Consider the following 19,299-nt stretch of genomic DNA (forward strand, 5'->3'; position numbering starts at 1 on the left):
TAGCACCCAAAGGCGAGTCCTTTCCTTGAAAATCTCTAAGACGTTGTCGGTGGTTAGCTGTTGGTAACCTTACCCTTACTCTCCCACTTACACTTGCTCTCATGGAATATTCCTGCAAAGATCCATTTATGAGATTTTGAATGATATATATAAGACTAGACCAGAGTAAATGAATGATCCAACCCACAAAAATCTTCTACTATGTTAATCAATAAAGCATATATGGCTTACCCAAGTGGGAACAAATTGTTGAACCCCATGGTTAGCCAAATTCGGTCCAGGTTGCATGGGCACACCAATTGGGTACCACTGAATCCATGACGAGTTCTGCTGATACGGTTGATTCGTTTGATAACCAGCCACATTTTTTTTCTCAAAACCACTAGCAGACTTAGGAGCCTTATTAAATAGAGGACCAGGTCTTGCAAAAACATGACGACAATGACTTATTACCAAATTCCTTACATTACCCATGTAATCTCCATCTAGCGTTAGCAATTCCAATAATTCGTCATCATTAAACACATCATTTTCATCCTGATTTCCTAAATCTGAAACCAGGCCATCCTGTTCAACGTTGAGGTTGCTCGTTGAATACACTGACGTATCATCCTCTTCACCAGCGGTGTTTACATTTCTTTCTGATAGCCCCCTGGTGGATGAAACATCCATTATGGATATATAATCGGCATTTGACATATCTGTCTCACTATCATCGTCGTAATGGTCTATAGTTACAGGAGCGGTTACCAACTCCTCAAATGTCAACACTGCAGGAATTGTAAATTTTTCCTTTTGATGCCTCTGCAATGTACATTTATAGAACTTATTGATTTCATGTCCAACAACCTCTGTTGGGAGCTGCATAATCTCACCAAGTGTACGAGCACCAAGATTGAATGCAGCCCTTATACGGCGAGAGGATCCTGCAAGAAATAGAAACTTTTTATGACACTAAAAAAGAAAGACATTCAATACTACACAATTTTAGTATCTTCCTACAGTAGAGAAAGCAATGTGCAAATGTGACATGAATTTATCACATTTACATGCTTGGATGAACTGTAGAAAAATCACATATATATTGTACGGAAAAGATTTAGTACAGTGATTGTTCTCTACTAAAGTTATGTTGTTAATTACCTCTGTAAACGCTTCGTCCGAGATTGTTGTTTACTTTCAGCGGATCAATTATATTAAAATACTTCTTGGTGAAAGTTCGCATATTTGTCTCACATTCTGATAAAGGTACGATGAACAAGTTCATGTATTTTCTTAGACACTTCCCATTGGTTGAAGCATGGTTTATGGGGTTCTCGGCTGCACAAAATGATAGATGGGGTCAGAAAATGAGAGATAGAATCTTGTTTGGCAGTGTACGTGCTTGTAAAAAACGCAGCTGCAAGTGTAGTGTTTGGATGTGCTTCTGTTGTTTAAAGTCATGGACTGTGACGTACAATCAGATAATCAGTTATATATTTCATAATACAAGTATTTAGGACCGACATGTTAAATTACCATGATTATTAACAAATGATCAGAATCAGTTTTGTTGTTGCTACTCGTAAATAGATTATATCAGATAATCAGTTTCAAAACGTAATATCAAGCAATCCATAGTCAATGGCTAGATTCTTACCAATTATGCCAAGTAGTGAAGATACACTAATAGGACCATCAATACTCATGCAAAAGTTATCCCAATCAAACTTGCTATAATACTCCAAGAACCTATAAAGAACCTATGACAAGCAAAAAACGATATTGTTATTTCACATTAAGCTTGAAACCCCGACCTCCTATCACAATATTGAAAAAGACCAATTACCATTAACGGGTCGGTTAGAGATTCCCTGTACAGAAGGACAATGTACAGGACTAGTATTTCCAATGCATACGTAGAAAACAATCCATAATGAGCACCAATGATACGGCTTTCATAATAACACCAAGACTTTATCAGAATAATGCTACGCTTGAAGATATGATCTTTTCTGATATACTTATCGGCCTGCATCAAGATATGTAAAAACAATCATCATGGTAATACTGAAGATAACTGATGAACATTACGTTTTGACTTAAACCCGTTACCCAACCCGTCCAATTTACCACTTTTACAGGCATGCAATGAATGTCCACTTTACCTGCTCAAGAAAACACAATGAACAAAGTCCACCTAACTGGTTAAACGACAAATCCATAATAATGTCTCCCACGATGCATTTAATAAGTTTAACCTGCCAATAAAAACAATATCACCGCAATTTATCAGGAAAGATGAAGACATTTCATATTTAGAAGCTTAAGAATGAGACCATCTTTATAGTATAACATAGTTCTCATGACGTCGATTTATTAAGGGGTTTCCTGACTGAAATCATCAAAAGCAGATACCCTAATAAGTAATTAAAAGATATTACGAATGGTTTCCCTTAGCTTCCTTTGAAATACTAATAGAAACATGTGCATGAAATCTGTTGCTAACATGAGGCATATATTCTTATAATGCTAACAGTTTCAAAAATAAAGATGCAGAATCATGAAAATAACCTCAGCATTGATGAATTGGAGATCATGTATTTCATATTTAGCATTTTCATTCTGCGCTTCAGACTGAAGAACTTTGTAAATGGCCTTAGCCAAAGTATCCTCTTTCTTAGGAACACTAATAGCGCTCAGATCAATATCACCTTCAGGGAGATAAGTCTTAAGGGGCACTGAACCATATGGGAAGACCTGCAAAATTTAGACGCAATGAATATATTTGTGTTTAGTGAAAGTCTGAGAAGATAGTGCACGTTCGTATATACTTATATAAACTTGGAAACCCTACTATATGTGTGCGTAAATTGAGAATTTATATTTGTCGTTTCTGGTGAGCTTGTCAAATAGATTACGTGAACGTACATAACTGTAATGATGAATAAATGGAGATTCCATCCCTTTATAAGTACTAGTCTCTCAAACAAGCACATTAACACGAATGTCAATCATTTAGCAGATTGTTGTAACTTGGAAATCCGACAAAACTATATATAGTGATGTATCTATTTGAAATGTTCACATATATACCGATCAAAATAGTTTACGTAAATCAAGATTTTATATCTGTCCTTTCTAGCGAACTTCTCAAACAGATCACGTCACTATAGGCTATTATAAGGAAATATAAATGGAAATTCCACGTGCCGTCTGTAATCATCACTGTCCCCTCAAACAATCACATTAACAAGAATGCCAATCATTTAGCAGGTTATTGTGCACATTAACAAGAACATCAATCATTTAGCAGGTTTTTGTAGCTTGGAAACTCGACAAAACTACTTCGTATTAACGTAATCTACTTGACAAGTTCAAGTATTAAAATCAAAAACCTTATTTAATTCAAGATTTTATATTCTCGTAAACTTTTCTAATAAATTACGTCAGTATATTGTACCGCAAAATAAATGGAGATTCCTCCCGTCCGTATCCTCTCAAACAAGCATATAACAAAGAATGTCAAGCATTTAGCCGGTTTTTTGCAACATGGATCTCGACACAACTAATTATATTGACGTAATCTATATAAGAAGTTAATTCCTAAGTTCCTAACTATACATAACAATTAAAAATTTTATGTAAATCAACATTTTATATTTGTCCCTTCTAGTGAACTTGTCAAATAGATTACGCCATTCGCCAATAGGCTATTATAATGAACTATAAACGGAAATTCCACCCATCTATAAGCACTATCCTCTCAAATAAGCACATTGACAAGAACATCAATCATTTAGCAGGTTATTGACCTCATTAACAAGAGTATCAATCATTTAGCAGGTTTTTGTAACTTGGAAACTTGGCAAAACTACTTTATATTGACGTAATCTATTTGACAAGTTCTAATACACTAATCAAAAGAGTTATCGTAAATCAAAATTCTATTTGTCCTTTTTTGTGAACTTGTCAGATAGATTAGGTCAATTAGGCTATTAATTATAAGTGGAGATTCGATCCATGCATGTATAAGCACTGTCATCTCAAACAAGTACGCGAATCAGACTCTTTAGTACTTCTAAGCCAAACTTGGATCAGTTAGGAGATGATATTATAATCAGTTAGCTCATTAATTAACAAGAACCTCTATCATTTAGCAGGTTATTGTAATTTGAAAACTACTTGGGAAGTTTGAATATACCGATTAAAAGAGTTTATGTAAGTAAAAATTCTAATATATAATTGTCATTTTGCATAAATTTGTTAAATAGATTACATTAGTATAGGCTATTATAACGAATGAAGGAGATTTCATCCGGGCACATAAACTGACACGACTAATTAAGCTTCTTGGTAAACCTAGCTAGTTACCATAAAAGTATATCAATTAAGATAACTCATCATAAGGAAAAAATATCCATGAATGTAAAAAAAAATTTTAAAAAATAAAAATCCAACCCTGACTGCATATATATTAGCATATATTCATAAGTGATCTATGAATAAATAGTAGACTAGCTAGAATCTGAAAAGGAGTTACAGTTACCTGTAAAGGAAGCTAACATAATATAATGTATAACCACATATATGATGATGATGAAATTACTCAAACAGTAGAGTTGTTTAAGCCCTAATCCACTTACAACATGTTGTAATTCAAAATAATATAATGTATAACCACATGCATCAATCAACACAATCTATAACAAAGATTATACGTACTCCATATTAACAAAATTCGATCAAATATTCGTTACAAATTAAGTCACACTAAATACTCAAATATTAAGAAGTTAACTTTAACCTATTACTAGCTAATAAACCCGGGTTCAACCTGGACCGCTTAATTAAAAAGTTAAAACGAACAAATATATAGACTTATAAGTTAAAACGAACAAATATATAGACTTATGTATGTCTGGTTCAACCTTATTTGCTTCTTTGGTTTGCTGGGAGGGGGTTTAGGGGAGTTCTTACACATACCGCTTATAATTGTTGAATTCCTGCTTGGTTGTATGCACATGGACATGTTTAATAGGTTTAAATGCCCTTTTTACTATGTATTGTTCATTTTGCGCTAAAGTGTGTAATATGGTCTCTGTTATTCTTCTCTAATTGTAATGTAGTTAGACGATATTCAACCGACATGTATGGTTACTAAACTTTTTACACACTCTATCTTTTGCCTCTTTTGGCCATAAATCCTTTTAGAAGCAACCTTTGTACCTTCGTGTAGGGGTAAGGTTGTCTACATTATACCTCCCCCAAACTCGGCTTTTGCCGGATTGGGTATCATTGTTGTTGTTGTATGTATGTAATTTGTTGTCAATCTATTACGAGTATATTTTTTGATATGGAGATGCAATATATACTTATAAAGATAAAAATTAAGATATAAACTGATTAGGGTGATTAAAAAGTAAAAAGTAACTAACATAAATCAATGGTAGATATAAAATTAAAATAAAAGAGCCTAAGAAAAATAATTTGTAAGAAAATAAAGAGCTTAAAGAGTTTTTGAAAATAAAGAAAAAGAATTATGACATCATAAATTTGTAGAATATAGCTTAACAAAAAATGTTAGCATGCCACATAAGGAAAAAATTTCTAGCTAGAAACAATTCTCTTTTATTAATATAAGTATTAATATACACTAAAAATGAAAAGTAATCATCAAGAATATGCATAATTAATCGTTGATTATCAGAAAAAAGAACATGTAAAGATTGGCAATCAACAAGATCATTAAAAAATTATTCAATTTAGGATTAATGTAATATATCAACCAAAACCCAATTTCAGAAAAAAAAAATATATAAAAACCTGATTTGAAAATTAATTAATCATATCTTCTTGTTTTTAATAATATAAAGTTTGTAAAAACACAAAATTAATCAAAGCATATCAAACCCATTTCACTTTTAAAGCGATATTTAATTTAGTATATTTTTTATTTAATGAAAAATGAACTGATAAAATTAAATAATTTAAAATGAAATTCGAAAAAAAAAAAAAGTTGACACACACATCCATATCCGTATCCGACCCATAACCCGTATCCGGTCAAAACCCTAGATTACAAAACCAAACATAAATCAGTTGAGGGAAATTAAAAAAAATCAACACACAATTAATTTCAAAAAGTTAAGACCACCAATTATACAGTAAATATTTTTCGAATTTTTTTTTTCCAGGTTGATTAAATTAAATAATCAAATAATATATACAACTTAAAATGAAGTTTTTAAAAAAAGAAAAGCAGTTGACCCAAACCCACATTATGAGTTTATGACCCGACCCGAGTCCAACTAAAATCAAGTATTTTGCTCGATCATGCAATTAAATTAACAAATGATGAGAAAATATAGTGAAAATTAAGGAAAAGAAATGGACCTGAACTCCAACATTAGTCTTAATAAGTCTTTGCATGTATTTAATCACGTTGGTCCTTTCTCCATATGAATCATATGTTGGTGATACGCATTTCAAAACCTCGCGTATCGAATCACTCCCAGCAGTCCATGTTTCCTCCAGTACCGAGTCGAATTCAGGCATAACATAATCCGGTTGTATATGGTTCTCTTCCATTACAAGATTACGTGATAATTGTAAACTAGTAATATTTTTTTTTTGTAACTTTTTAAAAAAAAAAAAAAATTAAGTTGACGCGATTTTGAAGTGAATTTTTGAAGTGATTTTTTTAAGGGTTTTTGAAGGTGAATTACAACATAATTACTGAAAAAGGAAATGAAAATTGGGGAAAAATTTTGTAAAAAAAGTTTTGTGAATATAAAGCTGGTTTATGAAAGTTCTTAATATCAGGGAAAAAGAAGTTTCAATGCTGAAGGCTTTTGCTAACTCTAGTTATCTTTATAGTAAGTTTTTATTACATATATATATATATATATACACACGCATGTATAGATATATATGAGGGTGTATCTATAGGCCGGCTTTATTACAAGCTCATTATGGTTCATTGCTGCTTGAATATTGAAGTGATTTTCTGCACAAGTATGGTTTTACTAGTTGAGGTCTTGTTTTTTAATTAAATTCCTAAATAGTCCTTATGAGATAAAACTTTTAAAACTAAAAGTGTTTTTGTATAAGGAAGGTATTAATTATTACTCCTTATCATTATTATTTAATTAATACTAGTACGTTACCCGCGCAATGCGGCGGTGATCGTGGCGGCGACGATGTGGTGGCAGGTGCGACGGTTAGTGACAGATGAGGCGTCGATTGGTGTAGATTATTGATATAAAGGGTTAATGGAGATATTTTAAAAGATAAAGGATTGATAGTTTAACGTAATCATTAATGTTAAGGAGTAGTGTCACTGAAAATATCTGAGTGCTAAGTGAAATTATTATATATTTTAAGGGTAGTAGATTAAAATATTACATGGAAGAGCATTTTAGACATTTCCCCCCATGTAACTTTCAACATGGGATATTTTTTTTTAATAAGTAGTATAGATAAAGGGTTAATGGAGATATTTTAAAAGATAAAGGATTGATAGTTTAACGTAATCATTAATGTTAAGGGGTAGTGTCACTGAAAATATCTGAGTGCTAAGTGAAATTATTATATATTTTAAGGGTAGTAGATTAAAATATTACATGGAAGGACATTTTAGATATTTCTTCCCATGTAACTTTCAACATGGGGGTATATTCTTTAATAAGTAGTATAGATGTAAACTTGTAAAGGGTACAATGATAATTTTGTTGTATTAAAAATTTTGAAATTTAAAAACAATAAGTTATGTGGATTATATAGTATAAATAAACAAGACTGTGAACATAGGTAGAGCTCAATGTTATATATGGTAGAGCCATCAAACATTAAGGTTGGTTTGTAGAAATACTAATGGTTTAAGGTCTTGAATGACATCTTTCTTTTGCATTTTCACAGAATATAAGGCAATTAAATAAAGAATTAATTTGCAAAAAAACAGAAGTAGATGGGTGGATGATGACGAATACAGTCTCGGATTTTTCCTCTATTTCAGTGTGCTTTATATGTTACATTTTACAACCCCATGGTTTTTACTTTACCAATTTTATAAATAGAAATACAATTACTAATAGATATGTGTAGTTTCAAACAAATTTAATTTATATGTATTTAACTTTGTAAATGTAGATGGAAAAAAAATAGTATATAGCAATATAGCATGACTATAACTTACACACATATATATGGTTGAATAATAGATTAAAATTTCATTTCAACAAGTATATTTCATTACACCTATAATATTTATATTTATTCTATATATAGTATTGCATTGCTATTTATTAATACTTGTAATAATTGGTTATTTTGTTGTCAAAAGTCAACATTGTAGTTTTTCCCAAAAATATCCTAATCATCATTAACAAAAAAACAGAAGAAAAAAAATACTTACCACATACTCTACGTGATCATGTTTTATATCGTACTACTTGTAAAACGAAATGTATATATAATTAAAGTAGTTGGGCTGTATAGATAGTTATATCGGTGGTTATATGTTATATAAATTAACGAGTGAGGTACCCGCGCATTGCGGCGACGGTGGCGGCGAAGGGTGGTGGTGGCTCCGGCGGTGGTAACGGAGTGGTCATTAATGTAAAGGTAATTGATGTAAAAAGAGGTAGTGTAGTTATTTTAAGGGTTAAATGATGTATGTTGTAAATAAATTTCATTAAGAATATTATAGTTGATATTTAAATTAGTGAAAAAGGAAAAGAAATAGTTTCAATAGATAGGGTTAGAAAATATATTAGAAATATTTTGAGTAGATGTAGTATGTGAGTTGAAAACGTATTGAAAGTTAAGGGTAATTTAAGTATTTTAAAGGTAGAAAGTTTTAACTAGAGAATGACTAGTTTATTTTATAAATAAGTATAGATAATTAAAAGGAACTAATATATTTTTTTTTTAAATAAGTTTAATGATCTTCTTAAAAATTAGATTATGAAATTTAGTATAATTAAACCAAAGATAAAATTATTTTCTTGTTATGTAATCGAATTGTTAAAAGGATTATTCGGTTAATGTTTAAATATGATATATTATTTTTCATAATTAAAAACTTCAACGATTTTGTTAATAAACATTAGTAACGGTTTATTTGAATTTTTCATTTTTCCTTTCCTTTTATTTTATTACTATATTATTATCCACGTAATACGTAGAAAATATATATAATTAGTGTCATGTTAAATTTTTATAATATCATAAGTTGACTAACATTTAACCAGGTAAGAATTAAATCACAAAAAACATAGAGTTACATTAGTGGTCATTTAGTTTCCGGTTAACATTGACTTACATTATCTATTAGAGATCTCGCTAAGTAAGGTTTTGATATCTCTGGAGTCTTTCATCCGGAATGTCTACATTGTCATTGTACTTGTGCTTTAACGTTTTGTTCGAATAATTTAGTTATACACTAAAATTAATAAGTAACTTAATTATCAATCTATATATCTCATGTTATGTTAATCTAAGTTAAGATTATGCACAATATCATTGCAATTTTTATACAATAATTTTTCTGATACGTAATTGTGATAACTTACTATTGACTTCCTATTTGTTTTTTAGTCCAAAAACATTTATTTAATAAAAACGTTATATGATAAAAGTCTTATACAAAAATCCTTATAACTAAATTTTATTTGTTATATGATAAAAATCCTATACAAAAATATAACTTAATAAAAACGTATTACGTTAAAAATGAAAACTTTATTGTTGAAAAATTAAAAATTAATTTTAAAGATAAAATGTAAAATATATAAATATTAGTTTTCATAATTATATCATTAAAAACATTAATTATTAATGTCTACAAACTTAATTAAGGAAATAATAATAATTTAAATTTATTAAAATAAAATTATATCTAAAAAAGTTAAATAAGGTATATGACATCATTGTTTGATATAACGACTCTAATTAAAAGTTGAACTTTATCTAAAGATTGATACTTCTCCAATTATAAATTAAAGTTTCCTTTTTATATATATCTAGAAATGTTCCTTTTGGTCCTAAAAACTTAGTATTCACATAAAACAAAACATATATACCATCTAACAAAAATGCTATAGCTTAATTTTATTTATTTATTAACAACTACTTTTAACATTAACATTTATCTAATTTTTTAATATTTAATTGCTATTTGTAATACTAATGTAAACTAAGGATGAGATGGAAAATTGGATTATTCACTCATTTTCACTCTAATCCCGAACAATTATTTTGGTACAAATTAAGGGCGCACGGATTAGGGGTTTACATTGTATGTAAAAGAAAGTAAGCAAACATTTAATGCCGTCTTTCACGGAGTGGGGGTTTACATTGGTACGAAATAGGATAATTCAAGAAATAGTTGGAAAATAATTGGTAAAAATAAGTAAGCAAGCATCCAATGGCGTCTTTCACGGGGTTTGAATGATGGTGTATGGGGAAGGTTAAGATGTAAACAACTTTACTCCTAACACGACAGTGTAAAGAGACTATTTTCAAATTATATTTAAGATAGAAAATGATCTCCGACCTTTGAAAGACATGAGTATAGAAACCTTGATCTCTGTCTCCAGAACCACTTGAATAAAGTAAATGAACTCGAACAAATACAAGGGAATATATTATCATGCGCCTATATTTTGAATATTGTATGTATGTGTATTATGCTTATTTTGAGTAGCTTATTTTGCTAACAATATGTTTGTTTAAATGTTTGATCAAATCAAAAATTACTAAAATGAAAATGAAAATAGGTTTGTTTAAACCCATGAATATGAGCAAGCTTCCTACGTCTCCGTTCAATTTGTTTCGAGCTCTACCATAGTAGGCTATAGATCAAGACAAAATACTGGGTCAAACGAATAATTAGCCTAATACGATAAGCTAAGTGACTAATGTATATACTAAAAATAACTCATACATCTTTTGGATTACAATATAATCTTAGCTCACTTAAAAACTCTTGCCTTTTTGGCAAAATCCATGTTTCAATGATTCATTCTATGGCATGAGTGACTAAAGATTATTTGAGATAGCTTAAGAGCAAAGTAAAATTGCATTTTTTTAAATAAAATAAAAAAGAAAATCTTTTGAATATGTCCCCATAGTTTTTTTTTTTTATCAAACATAATATGTCCCCATAGTTTGATTGGGGGAGGAAGCGAGAACAAAAAATTGAGATGAAAGTTAAATAACAGAGATGCTAGCTGAAAATCTGAAATAAAATAAAAGTTGGCAAATAGCAGAGATAATAGCCGAGGCCCGAGATGGTAGAGACTAGAGAGTGGTAATACTTGATAAAAATGCACCAGCATACTTTTAACTAGATGGGGCATAATAAATGATTTATTGGCCTCATAGTCTGAACGTTACCTGGGTTCAAACATGTTGAAATTGGAGCGAAATGGATGAATAGCCATATATGACTAGTTTGATGAGTCTAAAAACATGCCAAAAAAAAATAATTTGAATTTTACTTATTCTCTCTTAATTTTTAAACATCTTTGCAAGTCTACCAAACTTGTTACAGTATCATAATGAGGCAACAGTAGGGAAAGAAAAAATGCCCACGCCTTATGAGCAGAAGAGAGCTTTGAAATGACCCTGGTATCCCCATGATCAAGGTCGAGATAGGTTAACAAGCAACAAGATATAGGGTATGAATCAAAGGATAGGCCCAAAAAGCTATAAGAAAATGACAATAAGATTCCTAGACATCTCAACACTATATATAATAACGGTCTTACTTAAGGAGAGATTTATTAGACAATGAAACCCTTAAAGCCTTGATTATTGCCCAGATAATGATACCCAAGAAAGGGGTTGCACGATGTATTAGATTTTGGAGGATAAGAATCTTAAGTAGGTTTATGAGCTTGCACATCAATTTTAAAGAAAGATACAAAGGCTCAAAAATAATAAACCGACATTCTCCATGGACAAATTCATTACTAGACGGTGATGCCTTACCAATGCAACGATATTTTTATCCATCAATAGCAGGTAAAAAAATTTTAAAAAATACTAAGCTTATTGTTTAGTAACCTCTTATGGGTTCCTTTTTACACATTTTGTGACTCAAAAAACTATTTGTAACAGCTAGGTTTTACTGAGAATCCTACTAACATGACACACCAAAAATCTGGACAATCATAACTACCTTGGCCATACTCCCAATCAGCAGCAAAAGTAGTTGATTCATAATTTATATATTAAACATTAGGGAAAGGTTAGGTAAAACATACGGTACCTATCTTAGGTAAAGCAGGGAGAGATTATGTAAAATTCAGGGGGGATTATATAAAATTCGGGGGGTGGGGGGGTTGGATGTTTATCAAATTCAAAGGTTTAATTTACAACTTTTTTTAACATGGGTTTACCTAAGATAAGTAAAGCGGTGCAGTACGGATATTTTTCCCTTAAACATTATGATATAACAAGAAATCGTTGATGCAAGATGGTGATTAAACAAATGATATATTTAGGCCACAAGAGAGCATTGCTAATGGGCGTTTCTTTACCTAATAGAGAACAATCTCATACATCATTGTTACCAAAAAAAGATTTGATTAACTTCCTTAACGGAGATAAAATAATACAACACAATAGTAAAGTCAGGTTCCATATATATATCATTTTGTTTTTCTATTCAGTCACCTCAATCTGCATTTTACACCATAGTAATAAGACTCGCTATATAAAAAAGTGAAAACTTCAATCAAAATGAATTGACTCCTAAAAACTTCTTATAGGCTACGATTTCCAATCAAGTGACGATGCTGATGGTGGTAGCGGTTTGATAAGTCGAACACGTGTAATATTTGGGAATAGATGGTATTTATACCTGAAGATTGAAAAATTGTCGACTCATTACGCATGGAGATCCTTATCTGAGTTCCATACTGGTGGTTTCTGAGGACTGACCTCGCTTGACACATGCGTTCCTTTTTCGGCATTAATTAAAGGATCGCTCTCACTTTCATTAGTCTTCAAAAACATTAATAAAATTATAAAGTTAGTTGGCTTGTGCCTTGCGAATTTATGACATCTTGAAAGCAATGTGGATTGTAATGTACCTGAGAAAATTGCGTTGATGCTTCAGTGGCCTTTGGTTGTGTATCGCGAGTACAGAAATATGAATAGAGCCCCATACCCACAACGGCAATGAGAATTCCTAAAATGTTTCTCCAACTGAATGGGTCGTGTAATAGAACATAACCAAATGCTAAAACTAAACACGTTTTCAAGTGACCCAACACCTGATAAGTCACTGGTGATGTTTTCCCAATTACTAGAAAAGTACTGAAGTTGACAGAAACAGAAATAAGGCAGGAGAGAACGATAAACGCCTGCAATTAGAGAAAGTTTAGATTCACATTCAATTAATATTAGTGGTCGCAAATTGTGTAGGCCAGATAGCTTGGGTAATGGCTCAATCAAGGTTGGATCAAAATGTGGAACTTTCTACACTTGTCGAACGAGTCAGGTTTGGTTAACATGAAAAACTTTTGGCCAAAATGTTTCATTTCATATTGGGTAATTATCATGTCAAATATGATTACAAAATAAACATTATTTCAACAAAACAGTAATTAAATTTTTAAAATATGATTTATGAGGTTTTATGCACTGTAAAAACTGTGGCGCACTTTTGTCGACCTATCCATTTGACCCATTACAGGTAAAACATAAAGCAAATTGACCCATTCAAAATTAAATGGGTCAAAAGTTCAACCTCTGCTAAGAAAAAGATAGGTTGGTCCTCACCAGCACTTGAGGCGTGTATTTGAAAGAAAAAACGTTTTGATTCGTTAATAGGGCATCTAAAAATGGGCCTACAACGAACAGAATAAGAGCTTGATATGGGCATGATTGGTAGAGCAACTGTGTCGAAGAAACCTTGAACTTCTTCTGGATTGTATTTGTCATCTGTAAGCAAAAGATTAAGGACTGACAGTATGTTTATGCAATTGACTTGTGAATAATATGAGCAGAAAGATGCTGATGCAAGAGTAAAACAGATCATGACTTTTAAAAGTAACAAAAGAGTTCAAGGATACAATTTGAGCCACACAAGTTGTTAATATGGCAAGTACAGATAAAATGCTGCCCATGAGATTGAGCTGCAGGTCAGTTACTGTTGCGATTCCAACTCCCAAAAGCAAGATGGTTAACGAAAACCGGACTTTTTTACTACAGATGGATACAAGAAAATGTTAGGGTTAATATAGTATGCCAGTGAAGATAGTTAGAATAAGCCAATAAGGATCACCCTGTTTATCACAGGTGAAAGTTCCAACAATATATCTTATTAATGGATCCGTTATGAGTTGATTTTACCTTAAAAGGGTCACATAAGAAAAAAAGGTAATAGATAGAAGGGTCGAAGAGGCTAAAAGTTACCCAAAGTCTTTTTACAATGCATAGAGCCACCTAAATGGCACTCCTTTAAAAAATTTAGATTATACTGTAATACATTTGTTCTTAAACACATTATTATAATAGATGGAAAGATAGAAAGAAGAAAGTGTTTGTGGGCCCAACCAATCCTACCAAGCCTGGTATGCTTTGTCTCGCATTAAAAATGACGTATTTGAGGTCTTTCAATCTGAACAGGTTTTTTACCCTACCAACCTATCCGACCAGCCAAACTTCCCACCTCTACCCTGTATGTGCAAGCCAGCCCACATAAGTGATACGAATCAAATTCCAGCTAAAGATTATGAAATAATTTACAAGAGGCGCCATAAACAAGTCAGGGGGGTTTCTAGCAATTAATGAATAAGTGTGGTGCTGGGAAATTCATTGTTTCCTTAATTACGTTTAATTACTTTTTATTATTATTTCTTGTTGAATAAGTTAGGGATATTAATAAATAGGACGGTAATAGGAGAGAGGAGGGTATTGGAATTATTCTGGAAACTATTGTTACGGAGAGAAGGCTGCCTCTCGAAAGCATCCGACTTTTGTAATTCTTGCTCTATTTCTATATCATTAATAAAACTACCGTTTAAGATCTTATCAATAAGTTGCACCGGGTTTTAACGTTTTGACTTTAGCAACATGATTATTTTGGATTGTTTTAATAACATGTCAGTTATCGATCTTAAAGTAACAGATTTGAAGCAACATAAATGGTAAGTATATGGGCTGGAAATGTTAATACCCTGTGTAAGCAGATACAGAAAGAAACATTATAGATAATAAGTTAACCTGAATTGCTTGCTGAAGAAAAGTGTCTCCAAAAGTACGGTGCATGGGATGATTGCTAGTTTTGTCATCTACAATAAGACCATGAACACATATTAAGTCACGATACAAACAGAAACCTGATGCTCATTAGACTTGGAAGATGACAATCTTATACACACCCCAAGTCCCTAACACCAACATAATCTAATGTAAAGAGAATATTTAATTAGAGTTTTGAGCAATTGCACTTGGGAACTATATTTCTAAACAATAAATGCTTTTGGTGGTGTAGAAAAAAAGAACATTCTAGATATTTACCTGGTAAAATCCAACAGAATTGAAACCCAGGCTGAGGTTTAGAAGTCCAATGGAGATCCCATTCAATATACCAAAGCCCATGACAGCTCTTGAATCAAAAGGCTTGTGCTCAAAAAATTTCATCCATAATGCGACGTGCAATGAACAAAATGTGACCAAAAGATGCCAGCTTGTCAAAGTTGTGGCTGAGTAAGCATAAGTGAGTTTGAAGTCAACAATATAATCTAATGTAACATACATATAGCTGTCTCAAAAGGCAGGTTATCGTGAAGCAAAGACGGATGTTGCAAAAGCACCTTCAGACTTGGGAAGTTTCTATTTAACTTCTATAAAACAATGTAAACAGGAACAAGGTTGACATACTCCAAAGGTATTTAGTGATCAAAAATGTGCTTAACAACTTTACTTGCTCATTTAACGATATAGTGATACTTTATAAGTCATACAAGAGAATGTTAGCTACTATGAATACAGATATAATAGCAACATATATGACTAGATAAACAGGTATCAATGAATCATAGCACATTAGCTACTTTCAAGTTATCCACAATGTTTTCAGTCCTCATTTCCGCGGATTAGCTGATCTCTAGTTGTCCACATCTAGTGTATAAACCATTTGGTTCCGAAGAAAGGGCCATACGAATATACACCCGGGTTCAATCCCAATCTGAGCCACAATATTATCTTGATCTCTATCAGAAATACTAATTGGTGAGGTTGGATCAGTTGGTTGGACACCATTATAGCAGTTGGGATTACGGGGAAATCAACAATACTTTTGCAGGATATGGTGGGACTGGGGAGACTCTTTTATTACTTCTCTAAAGCATCTTTCATAATTTGTTTCACGTAGTTTACAATTGATTTATTGTCTCCAAGCCACACTTTGCATTTCTTTAGTTTTGATGATTGTCACAACTTTGGCATGTGTATTACTCTAGGATTACTGAGTTAGTGTGAGTCAATTATCAAGAACGTAACCAATAACCATTTTATAGCGTCAAAACGTTTGTAGAAAACAATCAGTGGCCTGCTGGAACCAGGGATTTGGGTATACTACATGAAGGTGATAAATACAGGACAAGTAATCATTATCCATAATCAGATTGTGTACTTCACACTTACTTTTACGTCCCCGGTCTAAAAAGGCCAGATGTAGCTGAATTGGTGCGACACTTACTATCAAGTCTTTAATCTTTACCATATCAAATCAAGCCCAAAATAGTCACCCATTAACTGGTTGACACGCTTGTTATATCAGTCACATCGTTGTTGTTTCCTAGAATCCTAGAGTTAATAGTATTTCAATAAACAGCACACTTTTTGCTATAACGACCATGCTTAGATCTAACGATAATAAAATTTCAAACGAGTTTCAAGTATCAACTAGAATCTCCAAATGGCATCAAATGCAAACAATTTTACAACTAGAATCTACCAAATATGAAGTACCCCAAACCATTTTAACACACAATCACCTAACAGGGCTATAAAAATGACATACAAAGGATCACTAGCTACGTTTCCTAACCGCAATTACTCATAACACACATTTGCAATCCATCCACAAAAATTATCATACAAACATTTCAAAAGTACAAAATTCTTAACAAATAACTTACCAAAAGTGAAACCAAGAGTGCTTATCAATGCCTTGTTACAAATCACGATAGAAACCGACGAAATCACGGATAATCCCAACGCTCCAACTGTTCCTAACTGAAACCTCTGCTGTCCTTCCCCCATTTTCTCTCTTCCTTATTCCTTATTATCTCAAAATCTAACCACCAAATAAACATACACAATTACACATATAATACATACATACATATATATATATATATATATATAAATCTAAAATCAACCTAACTTTCATAAACTAAATTAAAATAATTCATAAATATATAAAAATATTACCTCATTACAGTAACTTCAAAACAAGCAAAATAAACTTCAGATCTGCAACTCTACATTCAATATCACATAACAAAAAATATGAAATTTTAATAGAGATACATACATACATACATACACACATACAAATACACACACACACATATATATACAGAATGTATAAGTATAAAAAAGAAGTTAAACCTGAGATCAGTGTACTTGAAAGCGCGTTAGGTGAAAATTTTGATGCAAAAATATACAAATACAAATTGTATATATATATATGTATGTGTGTGTATAGGTATAGGTATACGTATATAGATATATGTATATGTATATGAATATATAATAGAATGGGATGTGTGTGAGAGAGAGAGTAGTGATGTGAGAGTGGTGTGCGTGTAAGTGTGTGTAATTAATAATGTGAATCTACAGAGAAAAGAAAGGGGGAAAATATCTTGTATTATTTTGGGATTTGATTGACTTATTTTTTTGAATGTGGTTTTCCGGCTGATTTTGTGCCGGTGATGTACTTCATCATGGACAATGGACGGTCCTGATCCTTTATTAATGTGTATTAGACATGATATATAAGGTAAAAATATTTTTTTATTTTATTTTTAATGACCAACTAAATAATCCTATATTATTATTAAAAATATAGTCCTTTATAGATTAAATTACACTATCAATTTTTACCTTTTAAAATAAATCAATAAGCTTTTCATTAAATAAAAACATTTTGATGTAACGTTATTTTCTTCATTCACTTTTTCTATTCACATTTTTCAATCTATATACTCATTCAACGGTCTCATTTAAATTTTATCTTTCTATCTTAATATTTCATTCTCTTTCATATTTGTCTTTTTTGGTTGTTCTCCACTCATTTAATAACCATCTTACCAATTAAATCTTAAAAAGGAGTTACCCATTATTTTATTTTGTTAGAAGGAGTATTCGAATGAGAAACAAATAGATTTAATGTATGATTACAGCAAGTGTGGCAACATGAGAAACAAAAAGAAAGTTAACAGGTCGAGTATCGGGTTTCTTAATGGGGATCGAGTATCGGGTCAGTTTTGGGCAATATTTTATACCCGATGGTTATCAGGTCGGGTTCGGGTATGGTACTACCCGCCCCGAATCCGACCCATTTTCATTCCTAACCACCACCCGACGTTGTCTTTATCACTAACAGTCACCCCCACGACCACGTTGTCGCCGCCATAACCATTGTCTCATTACGTGTGTACCATGTTAGTAGAAATGCAAACATGAATTGATTTATTGGTTAGAGGTCATTACTTGAATGACCAATCCAGCCGCACATAACATTTCAACGTCCTAAATTACTTTAAATCTAGAAAAAACCAACAACCCACTCGCTCGTACTTCATAGGTACAATAAAAAGTTATTAGTAAAAATGGTTTGCCTCAAAATTCGAATCTTGGTCTAATGGTCTCCAAACAATTATTGTTTGAACTTTGTTTTCATTTTCTTTTTAAAAATGGTTAAGTTCTTGGCATTATGAACAAAATTTTAAATACTTTATTCTTATCACACATGTTATATTAGGACACTGCTAATCCCATATTATCACACATGTTATATTAGACCACTTCATCAAGATTCTTGATGTATATGCCGATACACGACATTCCTTCCTCTTTTCGCTTTTAGTAAATAAATATGGTCCTTTTAATATATTTAAGGCTTAAGTTACTAATAATTGCTTTGGTGGAAGATAGTTAGAATATTTAATACCCTATAAGTTACTAATTGTAGATCTTTATTTATTTTAATGAATTCATCTCAGTAATATATATACATCAATCAATATAACATTTAGTTCTATATATTCAATAAAGTAACTATTAATAACC

At 31.6% G+C, this 19,299-nt stretch overlaps 1 protein-coding gene across 1 annotated transcript; it reads right to left on the minus strand.

Annotated features, from left to right (window-relative positions):
• Positions 1-12,553: 12,553 nt before the first annotated feature.
• On the minus strand, positions 12,554-17,741 carry LOC122608687 (UDP-xylose transporter 2). Its single transcript, XM_043781777.1, has 9 exons — positions 17,617-17,741; positions 17,437-17,486; positions 17,142-17,299; positions 15,517-15,701; positions 15,220-15,287; positions 14,067-14,199; positions 13,774-13,935; positions 13,083-13,355; positions 12,554-12,993 (listed from the first exon to the last, which is right to left on the minus strand). The coding sequence occupies exons 3-9, from the start codon at positions 17,263-17,265 to the stop codon at positions 12,877-12,879; spliced, it is 1,062 nt and encodes a 353-aa protein (XP_043637712.1). The 5' UTR covers positions 17,266-17,299; positions 17,437-17,486; positions 17,617-17,741; the 3' UTR covers positions 12,554-12,876.
• Between the last annotated feature and the right edge of the window lie 1,558 nt (positions 17,742-19,299).

Source organism: Erigeron canadensis, chromosome 7 (genome assembly GCF_010389155.1).
Source record: "Erigeron canadensis isolate Cc75 chromosome 7, C_canadensis_v1, whole genome shotgun sequence".
NCBI classification, from domain to species: Eukaryota; Viridiplantae; Streptophyta; class Magnoliopsida; order Asterales; family Asteraceae; genus Erigeron; species Erigeron canadensis.

What these genes read in the sequence shown, in the direction of transcription:
- LOC122608687 (XM_043781777.1), bottom strand. Translation starts at nt 17,265, where the DNA reads ATGGGGGAAGGACAGCAGAGGTTTCAGTTAGGAACAGTTGGAGCGTTG. An exon ending in CACTCTTGGTTTCACTTTTG is followed by an intron (nt 15,702 to 17,141) that starts GTAAGTTATTTG and finishes ATGCTTACTCAG; the next exon opens with CCACAACTTTGACAAGCTGG. An exon ending in TTCTTCAGCAAGCAATTCAG is followed by an intron (nt 14,200 to 15,219) that starts GTTAACTTATTA and finishes ATCCATCTGTAG; the next exon opens with TAAAAAAGTCCGGTTTTCGT.